This window comes from Neoarius graeffei, chromosome 2 (assembly GCF_027579695.1).
Source record: "Neoarius graeffei isolate fNeoGra1 chromosome 2, fNeoGra1.pri, whole genome shotgun sequence".
NCBI lineage: Eukaryota > Metazoa > Chordata > Actinopteri > Siluriformes > Ariidae > Neoarius > Neoarius graeffei.
The window spans coordinates 24,776,195-24,792,000 of NC_083570.1; the positions used below are offsets into that span (position 1 = coordinate 24,776,195).

The 15,806-nt window shown below is 41.9% G+C and overlaps 1 protein-coding gene across 5 annotated transcripts in view; it reads right to left on the reverse strand.

Annotated features, from left to right (window-relative positions):
- The window catches only part of nek1 (NIMA-related kinase 1), a 49,344-nt gene that overhangs the window by 3,986 nt on the left and 29,552 nt on the right, over nucleotides 1-15,806 (reverse strand). For all 5 annotated transcript variants that reach the window (XM_060914012.1, XM_060914009.1, XM_060914010.1 and 2 more), the window contains 12 exons: nucleotides 14,386-14,481; nucleotides 14,016-14,177; nucleotides 12,651-12,716; nucleotides 12,291-12,531; nucleotides 12,072-12,197; nucleotides 11,301-11,471; nucleotides 10,899-11,207; nucleotides 2,440-2,539; nucleotides 2,056-2,132; nucleotides 1,719-1,927; nucleotides 445-581; nucleotides 42-346 (listed from right to left, as the gene is read on the reverse strand). In XM_060914012.1, coding sequence (XP_060769995.1) covers nucleotides 42-346; nucleotides 445-581; nucleotides 1,719-1,927; nucleotides 2,056-2,132; nucleotides 2,440-2,539; nucleotides 10,899-11,207; nucleotides 11,301-11,471; nucleotides 12,072-12,197; nucleotides 12,291-12,531; nucleotides 12,651-12,716; nucleotides 14,016-14,177; nucleotides 14,386-14,481 — 1,999 coding nt within the window. The remainder of the gene's footprint in view (nucleotides 1-41; nucleotides 347-444; nucleotides 582-1,718; nucleotides 1,928-2,055; nucleotides 2,133-2,439; nucleotides 2,540-10,898; nucleotides 11,208-11,300; nucleotides 11,472-12,071; nucleotides 12,198-12,290; nucleotides 12,532-12,650; nucleotides 12,717-14,015; nucleotides 14,178-14,385; nucleotides 14,482-15,806) is intronic.

Sequence of the window (15,806 nt, forward strand, 5' to 3'; positions counted from 1 at the left end):
GGATCAGCACTTTAAGACTCATGTCATCTGCATCATCCTACCTGACTGCCACTCCTCATTGAGCTTCCCCTCACTGTTCTCCTCTTCATCATCCTCCACGTCATGCCCATTACTGGCCTCTTCTTCAGGACTGTTGTCAGGATTGTCATTGTCCTCCTCCACAGCTGCTGAGCTCTTCAAAGTACCCTCCACTGGACTGCTACTGCTCTGACCATTCAATCGAGCATGCTCGTCTTCATCAGGAGGGCTGCCTTCAGACATACCATCCTCTTCATCACTTCGTTGCTGTTGAAGCAGCCTCTCCATAGAGGCTCGGAGTTCTCTCAGATCTTCATCCTCATATGCACTGAGATGGAAAGAAATACAAATCAATCTCATGTTAGCATCTATTCATCTTTCTCTACTCTGTGTACTCAGCAAATACACAACGCATGTATTTCCTACTCAGTGTCCGACTGCTCATCCTCTTTGTCCTCCAGGTCCTCGATCTCCAGATTGTTGACAATGGCGGAGGCACCATCAGCTTCTGTAGAGCTGCTGAAGATTTTAGTGAGATCTGGTAGAGAGCATGTCCTCAGCATCTAACAACATTACATGCACGTGCACACACACACACAAAATTTTAGAGAATACTAATACACCTCAAAACAAATACAACAAGAGTTCTGCATGGAGTATAGGAACAGACATGACAGTTCACTGCTTATTGTTCTGTGTGTCACTGCTGTTCCTGGTGTTATGAATGAATGTTATGAGCAGCTTATAATATCTCCTGGAGAAGTCATAGGACTAATAAAATTCTCTATGGATCCTTGCCCAAGATTTCTCTAACTGTAAGAAGGCGTCATCTGACACTTGCTGGTCATGTTTCACGTCACAATGAACCTGCTGGAAAATTGCTCTTGTGGTCTCCAAAGGCAAAACATAGAAAAGGGAGAAACCACTCACACACACACACGTCTCTCTGTGAGATGGAGATGCCTTAACAGCTCAAATCTACCAGCTGTGATGAAAGAATGAAGGATATGGAATGCAAATTTCATTACTGCTTCACCACTGCCTGATGGCATTAAATAGAGAGCACACGAGAGCGAGAGAAAACATGAGCAAGCATATGGTCCCTGCAAGATTTCACAGGTCCAGGGAAAATTAGTTGAGGTTTCATAAACTTTCCACCTGCACATTATCAAACCAGGTAGGGATGTTTGCGGTATTTGCTTTGGTGATCGCTACTTGTTTGAAATCTTCCCAACCAATGGCTTTTTTATAATGTAATTTATAATGATTTTGGTCATCACATTATTATAAATAACATCATTTGTCAACAGAATTGAAGATTCTACTGAGATCTGGTAAGGAGAATGTACTCAGCAACTAACAGCATGAGTTGAAGCTATAGGGTTGGCATGGCATGTATGGAGTCCCTGATGTCAAACTTCTGAAACTGCACATCATACAGTAAAATCTTGACACTGTGCCAAAGGGGACATTTGTTATAGTTCTATCAAAGTGCAAGAAGCAGAGCAAAAAATGTCTGCAAGACAGTGGTAAGTAGTATAGATCAAAGGAGCTTATGAATGCACATTACTACCCTAGAATAGATACACCTTCTCACTTTTTAAGAGAAACCTCCTGGTAGTGTTCCTTTTTTCACAAGATGACACACTGCAGGGCAATTATTTTTAATGAATACAGGCAGAGTTTCTGAAACAAACTACCTTAGGGTTGTTAGCATCAAAAAGGCCGGTGGAGAGGCCGATCAAAAGAGCATCATCATGGCGGTGTAGCGGTGACACAGAACGTGAGCGTGAGGCCACTGAAGATGACGTGTCTTCCACTGAGGACTGGGCGGAGATGGTGGATAATGCCACCGCACGCCTGTGCGCTGGACTACAGCTCAACTTCACAAAAGCAGCATCACTAGGCACTGACACACAGAGAGAAATGGGTTACCAATCACCTGACTTCATGGTTTTAAATAGGTGTGCATTTACACCTGAAACAATACTTGTTTATTGTCTGTCATGCAGCAGGTTAGCAAACCTGTAACCACACCTTGCTTTTCATCTTCTGCACCTTGCGTCTTTTTATCACTCTGCTCCTCTGCCTGTATTGCACTACCCTCTTCTGGCCTGAAACAGTTGAGCCAAACAAACAAACAAAACCCACCCAGCCAAATTTTATTTGTATACAGTATAAACTCATATCCATTTTATTAGGTATCCCTACATAATTCCCACATACACCTTGCCACCAACTGTTTCGCTGACTGGCAGCAGTTTATAAGGTTCAGCCTCATGAAGAGATTGTTCATTTCCCAGATGGAAAAGTCGACAAAAACGCAACATATGTGCTATGAAGTGCATCTACATAACCGGTACCTGATAAAATGCCTAGTAAAATTGTTATAATTAGCATTCCAGACAGTTCAGGTCTCACCTAGGTTGAAGAGCCTTCTGTCCCCATGCATTTAACACTTCAGCTGGAGGTTTGGATGTTTGCGGAAGATCCTCCTCCAGAACCAAACACTCTACTTCATCTGTTTCAAAAAGCAGGAACACATATATAAAGAGTCACACATTTTTAAATATATTTATTTTCAAATGGCTTCAATCCCTTTCTACTGAAATTAAACTGCTTTTAAAACCAATGCAAAATGTATAAAATCCCAAATTAAAATCAGCAATAAATTCAAATGCATTATTCAAAACCATCAGTAATAGTCATTCCAAAGTTGGGTAAGATGGCAGCGCGAGGAGTCGCAGCGGGCCGAGGCTCTACTATTCACAGCGGGTTTTTTTTGTTTTTTAAAAAAGTATACTCGCTCAGAACTTATTGAAATACATAAAACACTGTTCAGAGTTTGTTCCAGGGGACATAAAATCCTTCCCAAAATGCCTGGAATTAATCTGAGTGACAGTGGGACCCAGACAGTGGGGAGACAGACAGAGGAAGCAAGGCAACAGGGCAGGCTGCCGAGCGAGACTGTGCTGTGCTCCACACCGACCGGCCGTTCCAAGCTTACTCATCAACGCTCACTCTCTCATCAACAAAATGGACAACTTGAGACTGATTTGTGAACAACCGATGGGACAGCTGTATAACAATTTCGGAGACATGGCTGCACAGAAACATCCTAGATGCAGCTGTGGAACTACAGGGGCACAGCATCTACAGAGCAGACCGTACATCAGAGGCTGGGAAGAAAAAAGGAGGAGGCGTGCGTGTGTGCGCACGTACACGTGTTTATGTGAGAGACGATTTTTGCACTGTCGTCACGGTTATGGAAAGACATTGTTGTATGGACTTGGAGTTTCTGGCGCTAAAAAAGCTTCTGGGCAGCACGGTGGTGTAGTGGTTAGCATGGTCGCCTCACAGCAAGAAGGTTCCGGGTTCGAACCCAGCGGCTGGCGAGGGCCTTCCTATGTGGAGTTTGCATGTTCTCCCAGTGTCTGCGTGGGTGTACTCCGGTTTCCCCCACAATCCAAAGACATGCAGTTAGGTTGACGTGGGGCGGCCTTGGGCTGAGAAGCCCTTGAGCAAGGTACCTAACCCTTGACTGCTCCCCGGGCGCTCTGGTGTGGCTGCCTACTGCTCTGAGTGTGCGCGCGCGTGCGTTCACTGCTTCAGATGGGTTAAATGCAGAGGATGAATTTCACTGTGCTTGAAGTGTGCATGTGACAAAATAAAGGTTTCTTCTTCTTCTTCTTCTAAAATGCAGGCCATTCCACCTCAGCTGTGAGCACAGTGTATTGTTTGTTTTTGCTGTGTACAGTACATTCACCCACGAGCTAATGCAAAGTTAGCCATGAGCAGGCTGCATGAGGCGATCAGTAAACAACAAAACAGACAACCAGACAGTTTCATCATCGCGGCAGGGGATTTTAATCAATCACACAAACCTGAAGTCTGTGTTACCCAAATTCTACAAAAACATCCACATGGGGACACTGAATGGAAAAACACTGGATTAGGTTTACACCAACTTCAAAGGTGCCTACAAAGTCCGCCCAGGCCCCCCCACCTTGGACAATCAGACCACTTGGCTCTGTTTTTAACACCTTCTTATCAACCTCTCATCAGCAAATCAAAGAGCCAGGTCAGGACAGTGCAGATCTGGTCTGAGGAGACTGAGGCAGCACTGCAAGACTGTTTTGAGGACACAAGGTGGGAGATCTTTGATCAGGAAGACACAGAACAATATGCTTCCATAGTAATGGACTATATCAGGTTCTGTGTTGAGACTTCCACCAAAACCAAAAACATCAGGAGTGCCCCAAAACCATCAGGAGTGCCCCAAAACCAAAAGCCCTGGTTCAACAGCACTGTTTACAGTCTTCTGAAAGCCAGGAATACGGCACTGCGATCAGGTGACTGGGAGACCTACAAGAGGTCCAGAGCAGATCTGAGAAGGGGGATCACTGCTGCCAAAAGCAAATATAAAAGTGCAAATAGAACAGCATTGCAAAGACAACAACACCCGCAGCATGTGGCAGGGGATCAGAACAATTACTAATTACAAACAGAACCCCTGCCCACCCTCTACAGTTGACCCCTCCCTCCCTGATCAACTGAACGCCTCCCGTTTTGACAGCAACACTACCAACATGAATGAGCTATCCCCAGCATCCCTCACCTGCAGTCAACGTCTTTCACACACCTCCAGCCCCCCCTCAGAAAGAGAAACATCCAGTGGTATTGCACCAGTACCAGGTTAAGCGGGCCCTGCTCAACATCAATAGCAGGAAGGCGACTGGTCCGGACAGGGTCCCAGGACGTGCTCTAAAAGCATGTGCACACCAACTGGCGGCTGTTTTCACTGACATTCAACAAGTCACTGAAGGAGGCCATAGTCCCCTCCTGCTTTAAAGCTGCAACCATCATCCCCATCCCAAAGTGCTCAGCAGTCACATGCTTGAACGATTATTGGCCTGTTGCACTAACACCGATAATCATGAAATGCTTTGAAAGACTGGTGATGAACTACATCAAAGCCTTCGTTCCTGCTGACCTGGACTAGTACCAGTTTGCCTACAAAACCAACAGGTGCACTGAGGACACCATCTCCCTCATGCTCCACACTGTACTGACTCACCTGGAGAACCCGGACACCTATGTGAGGATACTGTTCGTTGACTTCAGCTCGGCCTTCCACACTGTCAATCCGAGCAAGCTGGTCAAGCAGCTGCTGTCTCTGGGCCTGGACCACCACCTCTGTAGCTGGATTAAGGACTTCCTCTCCAACAGACCACAGCATGAGACTTGGAGACCTCATCTCATCCAACATCATCTTAAATACTGGCGCCCACCAAGGCTGTGTTCTTAGTCCACTCCTTTACTCACTCTTCACACAGGACTGTTCACCCATTCATAACTTAAACCAAATATGCAAGTTTGCAGATGACAGCTGTGGTGGGATTGATAACCAACAGCGATGAGGCAGCCTACAGAGAGGAAGTTCAGGCCCTCACATCTGGGTGTCAGAACAATGACTTGCTCCTCAACACCAACAAAACAAAGGAGCTTGTCACTGACTTCAAGAAACGACCGGATAAAACAAATGCCAGCCTGGTGATCTCTGGAGAGGAGGTGGAACAGGTGGGGAACTTCAAGTACCTCGGTGTTCACCTCTCAGAGGACCTGACATGGGGAGTGAACACCAGAGAGGTGGTGAAGAAGGCCCAGGACAGACTCTACTTCCTGTGATTCCTGAGGAAAACTGGGCTCTCACAGAAGCTCCTCACCAACTTCTACCAGTGCACCATACAAAGTGTTCTGAGCTATGGATGCATAGTGTGGTTCTCCAGCTGCACCTCAGAGGAGAGGAAAGATCTGCAGCGGATCATCAGGACTGCATCTAAAATCATTGGTACCCCTTTCCAATCCCTGGAACAGATCTACTCTGCTAGGCTGAGAAACAGAGCCACAAAGATTAGGACTGACTACACTCACCCCGGACAATGTCTTTTTGACACCCTTCCCTCTGGCAGGCTTAGGGTCATAAAGTTACAAACAGCAAGACACCAAAATAGCTTCTTCCCCAGGGCTGTAAAAGCTCTGCTGGAGGCCTCATCTGGACTTGGACTCACACTCTGCACCTTACTGTGTTTTGCTACATTAAAACACAGTAAAAGGTTGTGTGTGTACACACACACACAATATACATTATGTGTGTGTGTGTGTGTGTCTCTCTCTCTCTCTCTCTCTATATATATATATATATATATATATATATATATATATATATATATATATATATATATATATATATATATATATATATATATATATCACACACCTCTCTCACACACACACACACACACACACACACACACATGTGTATATACTAGTGCATCTCAAAAAATTAGAATATTGTGAAAAGTTCTATATTTTCCATCAGTTATTTAAGAAAGTGAAAATGTTATATATTATAGACTCATTACACAAACTAAAATGTTTCAAGCATTTTTCTATTTTAATTTTAATCAGTACCTATGGCATACAGTACAAAAACATAAAAACCCATCTCAAAATAATAGAATATTTCATTTCGAGTTTGAGTAAAACAGTATGAACACAGTGTATCTCTTGGTCTAGTTCAGTAGACACAACCACTATCATGGGGAAGACTGCTGACTTGACTGTTGTCCAGAAGATGATCACTGATGCCTTCCACAAGGAGGGTAAGCCATAAAAGGTCATTTCTGGAAAGGGTGGCTGGAAAAGGTGCACAAGCAACAGGGATGGCCGCAGTCTTGAGAGGATTGTCAAGAAAAGCTGATTCAAGAACTTGGGAGAGCTTCACAAGGAGTGGACTGAGGCTGGTGTCAGTGTATCAAGACCCATCACGAACAGACATCTTCAAGAAAGGGGATACAACTTTCGCATTCCTAATATCAAGCTACTCCTGAGCCAGAGACAATGTCAGAAGTGTCTTATCTGGGCTAAGGAGAGAAAGAAATGGACTGTTGCTCAGTGGTCCAAAGTCCTCTTTTCAGATGAAAGTACATTTTGCATTTAATTTGGAAATCACGGTTCTAGAGTCTGGAGGAAGAGTGGAGAGGCACAGAATCCAAGGTGCTTGAAGCCCAGTGTGAAGTTTCCACAGTCTGTGATGATTTGGGGTGCCGTGTCATCTGCTGGTGTTGGTCCACTGTATTTTATCAAGTCCAAAGTCAACATAGCCATCTACCAGGAGATTTTAGAGCACTTCATGCTTCCATCTGCTGACGAGCTTTTTGGAGATGCTGATTTCCTTTTCCAGCAGGACTTGGCACCTACCCACAGTGCCAAAACTACTACCAAATGGTTTGCTGACCATGATATTACTGTGTTTGATTGGCCAGCCAACTTGCCTGACCTGAACCCCATAGATAATCTATGGGGTATTGTCAAGAGGAAGATGAGAAACACCCGATCCAAAAATACAGATACGCTGAAGGCCACTATCAAAGCAACCTGGGCTTCAATAACACCTCAGCAGTGCCACAGACTGATCACTTCCATGCCACACCGCATTGATACAGTAATTCATGGTAAAGGAGCCCCAACCAAGTATTGAGTGTATAAATGAATATACTTTTCAGAAGTTGGACATTTCTGTATTGTAAATCTTTTTTTTGATTGATCTTAGGGAATATTCTAATAATTTGAGATACTGGATTTCTGATTTTCATGAGCTATAAGCCATAATCTTCAAAATTAAAACAAAAAAGGCTTTAAATATTTCACTTCACATGTAATGAATATAGAATATATGAAAGTTTACCTTTTTGAATTAAATTACGAAAAAAAGGAACTTTTTCATGGTATTCTAATTTGAGATGCACTAGTGTGTGTGTGTATATATATATATATATATATATATATATATATACACACACACACACACATATACACACACGTATGTATGTGTGTGCAGTGTGCATATACGTGTGTGTATTGTTTTTTATATTATATATTTATTTATTAATTACATACATACATACACACACACACACACCAGGGCTTTATATTAGTACCCGCCCACCCGCCAAATGCAGGTAAAATTCGGCTTTGGCGGGTAATAACTTTAATCCCACTAGCCACTTTGGCGGATGGTTTATTCTGTGGTATGACAATATATTTTAATTGTAGTTTTCTCTGACGGCATCTGATATAATAAACGCATTGCAATGTAATATTACGCGCCTACAACTCCCATGAGCACCTGCATAAACATTCTGACAACATGTTAGAATTGTTTAGAACGTTTGTTAACATCTCAGATAAAATCAATGATACGGTAACCTGCGGTTAATGAACGAAGCAACAAAGTTAGTGTGCTTGTCAGTCGTCAGTATGTGGCAGCATATAGCTGGAGTTTCAAACCCTGCTGCTCAGGAAAAAGGGGCAGAGATGATCAGGGCCGGAAGCAGCGTTTTAAAATCACCAAGGTCTGTGATGCGCAAAGCGCGCCGAAAAACGTTCGCCATATTTAAATGAGAGGGGTGAATTACACGCCACATAAGAGATCTATTCCTGAAATTACTTTTAATGGTGTTTGAACTGAATATCATCAGTTTTGGAAAAAAAAATGTGGCAAGAGTAAGAATAATTTCAGCTTGTTTAATGGTTTGATTTGGCCCAAGCAATGAGGACAAAACTGCGCTGCTTCGAAAATGTAAATTTAACAGCTTGATGAAAGTGCGCTGATGGTTACCATGGAAACCCCGTGTCTCCTGCACTGCGTTCCTCCCCCAAGTCGCACGTGTGCTCATTTGCTTTTGTGTTCTCGGTCTCAGAGCCGCGTGCACGAAACAGACACAGAAGACAGAATCAACGTTTAACATAATTAACAATGCACTTTTTACGGACGCGTTTTAATGTTATTCCTTATTTTTTTTTTATCCAGTTGAATATTTAGCAGGCGGCACGGTGGTGTAGTGGTTAGCGCTGTCGCCTCACAGCAAGAAGGTCCTGGGTTCGAGCCCCGGGGCCGGCGAGGGCCTTTCTGTGTGGAGTTTGCATGTTCTCCCCGTGGGTTTCCTCCGGGTGCTCCGGTTTCCCCCACAGTCCAAAGACATGCAGGTTAGGTTAACTGGTGACTCTAAATTGACCGTAGGTGTGAATGGTTGTCTGTGTCCATGTGTCAGCCCTGTGATGACCTGGCGACTTGTCCAGGGTGTACCCCGCCTTTCGCCCGTAGTCAGCTGGGATAGGCTCCAGCTTGCCTGCGACCCTGTAGAAGGATAAAGCGGCTAGAGATAATGAGATGAGAATATTTAGCATACAAATGTATTTTCAGCTCCTAAAAATGACCGAGGTCCGGACCGCGGGGGCCTCAGAGCTGGCTACAGCCATGGAGATGAACAAGACGCTAATAGGAAGATGAGACAGTTTCATGGCAAATGGAAGTTCGGGCGAGATTGGCTAGTTCATAGCAAAACCGAAAATACCATGTACTGCGAAGACTGTAGAAAGTCTGGCAAAGACAGGCACCAGCAATTTTAAACTCGAAACTATAAAGGACCACGAAAAGTCAAATGCACACATCGGTACTATAACATCAAAACCGGCGAAGACGGCTGGTTCACTACAGGACAGCATTGCTTTCAAGTCCCTGGCTGTCATGAAGTCGGCTGAGCTGGAGAGGATGGAGCTGCTGTTTAGAAACGTTCACGCGATTGGAAAGAAGTTGATCTCACCCCAGCTATCAACTTATGGCCTGCTGGAAGCCTCAGGTCACGAAGACCATTTTTCATGGACCATTCAGACTCATCTGATGATGAATGTAATGAGGACATTTAATGTCTCTCTCTCTACACATGTTCACACACACACACACACACACACTTAATAGATAATACATAATATACATAATATTTGATAATACACAATGCTTGCATATCAAAACATCAAATGTTTTTCAATGATAAATGTTTTGAATTGGACTTTTAATATTAGAATCAGTTCAGTTGTACTGAATGTTATTTTTCATACATTATACGATATTTCATATTGTAAGGGGCTTGAATTCGAGTTCAATAAACAAAATACCCTGTTTATATTTTTCTCTGAATTGGTTGCATGTTTTCATATAGGGAGCTACCTTAACAGCACTGAATACTTGAGTGCTACTGTAGAGATACATTATACGCTGCCATTCATAATTAAATCTAGATCTTCCGAACTTTAACACATCATGGTGAAGAAAAAAATGCGATTTCCTGGCAACAAAATTGTGGCTAGTGAAAAGGCTAAATGGCTAGTGACTCGGGAAAACCACTAGCCACAGTGGCCAGTGAGCAAAAAAGTTAATGTAAAGCCCTGATTTATACACACACACACATATACACATTATATATATATATATATATATATATATATATATATATATATATGCACACACACAGTGTATATATATATATATATATATATATATATATGCACACACACAGTGTATATATATATATATATGCACACACACAGTGTGTATATATATATATATATATATATATATATATATATATATATATATATATATATATATATATATACACACACACACACTATATATATAAAAATAAAATGTGTATGTGTGTATATATATATATATATATATATATATATATATATATATATATATATATATAAAATGTGTGTGTGTGTGTGTGTGTGTGTGTGTGTTTATATATATATATATATATATATATATATACACACACACACACACACACACACACGTATATAATTTTATTGATATGCTGCTGTGATCTGAGCCCTCAAACAGTGTTTCATTGTAGAGTAATGTGCAATGACAAAGAATCCATCAAAAATAACCAGTCTATGAATCCTCACTCTACATTTGTCTACCAGATATGGATTCAACTTCAATAGAGAGAGACAGGGATCCTCACCCTCATCCCTTTTTTCATCAGGGAGACTCTTCTCTGGTGACTCTGGTTTTACCTCATGACTGCGGATCACTACTGTATCTGACAGAGTCTTTGGATACTCCGATACTTGCTCATGGTCCTGACAAATGGCAGCAGTGTGCTGATCTTGGTCCTGGCCAGTGACAGCTTGTTGTTCCTGAGCCTGTACATGGCTGATGGGGGCTTGCTCTTCCTGGTCTTGGTCAATGATGGCTTGGCTTGGCTGAGGGTAAGGCCCCAACATAACTCCATTAGGATCATCTGAACGCCCCGATGTAGAGTTAAAGCTTTCTACAGAGAAAGAGACCATTACAATTCTAAAATTACCATATTTCAACTAGTTTACATTGGCAGGTCCAGAATTATACAAAACAAAATACTCACCAGTGTGCATGTGGTCATAGATGCTGCTGTTATCCAGGCACTGGGTGAGTGGCTGAAGTTCAGCCTCTTTGAGAATTTTCAAAACTTCTGAAACAGGGGTCTGCCCCCAGACTTTCCTTTGCCCCTCCCCTTGCCAGGCCTCCATAAGAATGACCTCACTTCCTGTCTGTTCTGCAACAAAAACATAAATCGCATCGAAATGTTACATCATTAAATCATCATCATTACACCAGTAGTATATACAAACACTACAATTGTAGAATACAGCAGTCCAGCAAAGCAAGCACTGGTCAGCAAATACAAACCCAAGAATTCCATTCAGTAGTCTGTGATTTGTTTTACATGAGAAACCTCGTTGCTACACAGTAGCTTTGGAGACCAGATGCAGCTTTCATGCACCACTACACACTTCATGGATACACAAAACACGCAAATATATGCAAGTTGTAAAAATCAGTCAACAGATCAACTCAAAGTCAGTGAATTTACCACTGGCTCATAAATTAGGGATATAAACCTACATCTGGATTTATACTTGCCACATACAGGTCACTGATATTCATGTCACAGATTGTCATAAATTTAGCATATTTCTGGCAAACGCTGACAGCAAAGAGGATCCCTTTGGGTTAAAATGCCAACTAATGAGAAGGTACCTCCTATTTGACTTAGAATTCACTGAGAAGAGTCCAAAGTATAATACCAGTCCAAAGTATAATAAAGGAGGACCCCTTGTATATAGTTAAGTGTATGTATCCAGTAGAAACTCACCTGTTGTAGTTATAGAAGTGTCCTCCAAAGTCTGATGAGCCACAGCAAACGGATCATCACCAGGCTGCCACTTCTTTCTATCAGCACCACAAACGGGACTCACCTCTGAAGATGCTGTCTGAGACACTGATAGGAGGGAAAAGTATGAAGGAATGAAACAAATTTTCGAATCTACCTGCTGATTTTCATTTCAAATTTTGGGTTTCTTGTTGTCAGTACCTGCCATAGTGCTACACGAGTCCTCCAGAGTGTACTGTGCTACTGAGAGTACAGGAGGCGCTCCAGTCTCCCATCTGCGTCTATCACCCCCAGTTTGTGGTCTCTCATCTGTGACTGGCTGGCAGGGCTGAGGGGCAGGGCCTGGTTCACTGACAGGTATTGTCTCTTGCTCGTCCTCTTCCTTAGAAGGGTAAGCCTTTAAATTTTGACTTGGTCTGCACAGAATCTCCTTCCTCTCACTCTGAAAATTAAAAAAAAAAAAAAAAAAAGCTTATTGAAACAGGAATGGACATTGCGGGCAGGGGAAGCCAGGTCTACCTGGAGATCTATCATCACTCCGAGAAGAGGCATGTTACCTACCTGAACATCTGATGTCTCGGGTTTTGATGGATCTTCCATCATTGGGGAATTCTGCGCAGATGCAGTCTATAGTCAGGAAAATAGAAGTTGTTATGGATGAAAAAATTTCCAGTCTCTGGACCTCAACATTTCAGTGAATTGAATTACTTTTTGAAACGGAATCAAATACAACATTGCACCCAAAATAGAGGATGTTTCAAAAAATTTGATATCATTTCACAACCTAATAACTTTGTCAATTCTCGTTCAATTGACTTCAAATTTTAACAGCATGTGTGGAAACAGGTCAAAATTGTATGTTTACTGTTTATTTTTTTTAAAAAATCTTTTTAGTTATAGAAATGCCATTGACTGGAAAAGAAAAGGGATTTTGTGCGTTAGAGTATGCTCGAACACAGTCGAAAAAAGACTGTGCAGCGTGCATTTATGAGAGAATTCTCTAACAATGCACCAATTGCAATGCAGATTTGGACATGGCACAAACAGTTCAAAGAGGAAGGCTGTCTGTGCAGAGCAAAAGGATCTCGACAACCACCAGCATTGAAAGAGCTGGTCAAGCGGGTTCACAAATATTGAAAATTTGTGAAATCATTCATGGAATCCACATACCTTTGAATTTCTCTTTCAAATTTTGAGGAATACATCTTATATTGCTCAACATTAAGCCTGTTCAGTTTCAATTGCCTAGACTATGTAGTTTCTGGGATATTTACATCTCAAATAATATAAATTTTTTTGAAACACCCTGTATAAACCTAGGCTACAATGCCAGAATGCTACAGCATGAGGAAGAGCTTTCTGAATAGCCAAGCAACACGACTGACAGGCAGGTATACATGCCTGCTTCTCCTGACTGGTTAAATATTGGTGCAACAGAGACCAGAATTAGTTTCTTAACAGGACTGCCAATTCTGTTGATGGTGATATCACCGTCAGCTACAGACTAGTTTAAGGTTTATCACAATTGCTGTGTTTATGTTGTTTTTTTTTAACACAATGCTCACATTATGAATGTTCATTGCAATAAATAATGCCAATACTGCAAAATGAAGCCAGGAAAGGTAACATTTTACATTTGTGCAATTCAAATTGAAAGAAAGAGATACATGGCAAGTTGTTGGTTTGATTATGTGTGGATTCAAATCACATTACAGTATTACAGGGTATGTTTTCTCATTAAAAATAAATATATTCTCATCAGTTACAGCTCTCCAGGAATGGATTATGCTAAAGATTTAGATGCACTTCGATCTTCCTAAATTCAAATTAATTTCCTGTCATCCATTTTCACATTTGTCAAAAAGATGTAAATGAATCAAGTAAATGGTTAACAGTGTGACTGTTTTTCTGGCTGTGAGGACTGACCACGCCCACATCCTTCAATGCTGCAGTCATAGAGATGGCTGGAGTGGTGGGTCTTGAGGAGGGTGTAGCTTTAGTGATTGCATCCTGAGGGGTGTCGTCTGGCTGAGGAGGTGCAGCTCCTTTCAGTGGCCCGATGTCGACCTTTACTCCACGAGTGTCAAGCTGTTTAAAGCAGATTGCCTCAAATTAAATATGAGGGATGTTTAGAATGTAATAGGTTTTCCAAAATAAAAATCAATGAAAACTATTTAAAAAGTGTATAAAGTGACATGGCTGAAAGTTAGCCAGCTAGGAAGATGTCAATTGTGAGCAAGAGGAAGTGAAAGAATGAAACAAATGTAGAATGATTGAGAGTGCTGTCTGGACACACATGCTCTTCCCATGCTTTCTTTTCTCTCTCATAAGCGTCCCTCCGTTTCTTCTCTAGCTGCTCTTTCAGGACAGCCGCACGGGCCTTCGACTGCGCCTGCCATGAATAAACATACACAGACAGACATTACTACCAAATTCAAGAATCATTCCTGCTAAGAAACAGTCACACCACTGCCTAATGAGTAATAAAATAAAAATCTCCATCAACAGTGAAATACAGTGTCTTGCAAAAGTATTCATCCCCCTTGGTGTTCGTCCTGTTTTGCTGTATTACAAGCTGGAATTAAAATGGATTTTTTGGGGGTTTGATTTACACAACATGCCTACCACTTTAAAAGTGAAAATAGTGGTTTTATTGTGACACAAACAATAATTAAAGATGGAGGAAAAAAAAAATCTGGAGTGGGCACAGGTATTCACCCCCTTTCATATGAAACCCCTAAATAAGAGCTGGTCCAACCAATTCACTTCATAAATAACAATTAGTTGATTAAAATCCACCTGTGTGCAATCGAAGTGTCACATGATGTCTGTATGAATCAACCTGTTCTGGAAGGACCCTGACTCTGCAACACTACTAAGCAAGCAACGTGAAAACCAAGGAGCACTCCAAACAACTCAGAGACAAAGTTGAGAAGTATGGATCAGAGTTAGGTTATTTAAAAAAAAAAAAATCCCAAACTTTGAGTATCCCAGGGAGCACCATTAAATCCATTATAGCAAAATGGAAAGAATATGGCACCACTACAAACCTGACAAGAGAAGGCCACCCATCAAAACTCACAGACCAGGCAAGGAGGGCAAAAAGAGAGACACCAAAGATAATACTGAAGGAGCTACAAAGATCCACAGTGGAGATGGGAGTATCTGTCCATAGGACCGCTTTAAGCCGTACTCTCCACAGGGCTTTATGGAAGAGTCGCCAGAAAAAAAAAAAAAAGTCATTGCTTAAGAATATGCATTTGTAGTTTGCCCAACAGCATGTGGCAGACTCTCCAAAAACGCACTGAATATGATTCTCTGGTCAAATGAGACTAAAATTGATCTTTTTGGCCATCATGGGAAATGCCATGTGTGGTGCAAACCCAACACCCTGAGAACACCATTCATTCAGTGAAGCATGGTGGTGGCAACATCATGCTGTGGGGATATTTTTCATCTGCAGGGACAAGAAAACTGGTCAGGATCGAAGGAAAGATGGATGGTACTAAATACAGAGCAATTCTGGAGGAAAACCTGTTTGAGTCAGTCAGAGGTTTGAGACTGGGATGAAGATTCACATTCCAGCAGGAAAATGACCCTAAACATACTGCTAAAGCTACACTGGAGTCATTTAACGGGAGACCTCAATCCAATTGGGAAGCTGTGGCATAACTTGAAGATTGCTGTATACCAAAGCAACCCATCTAACTTGAAGGA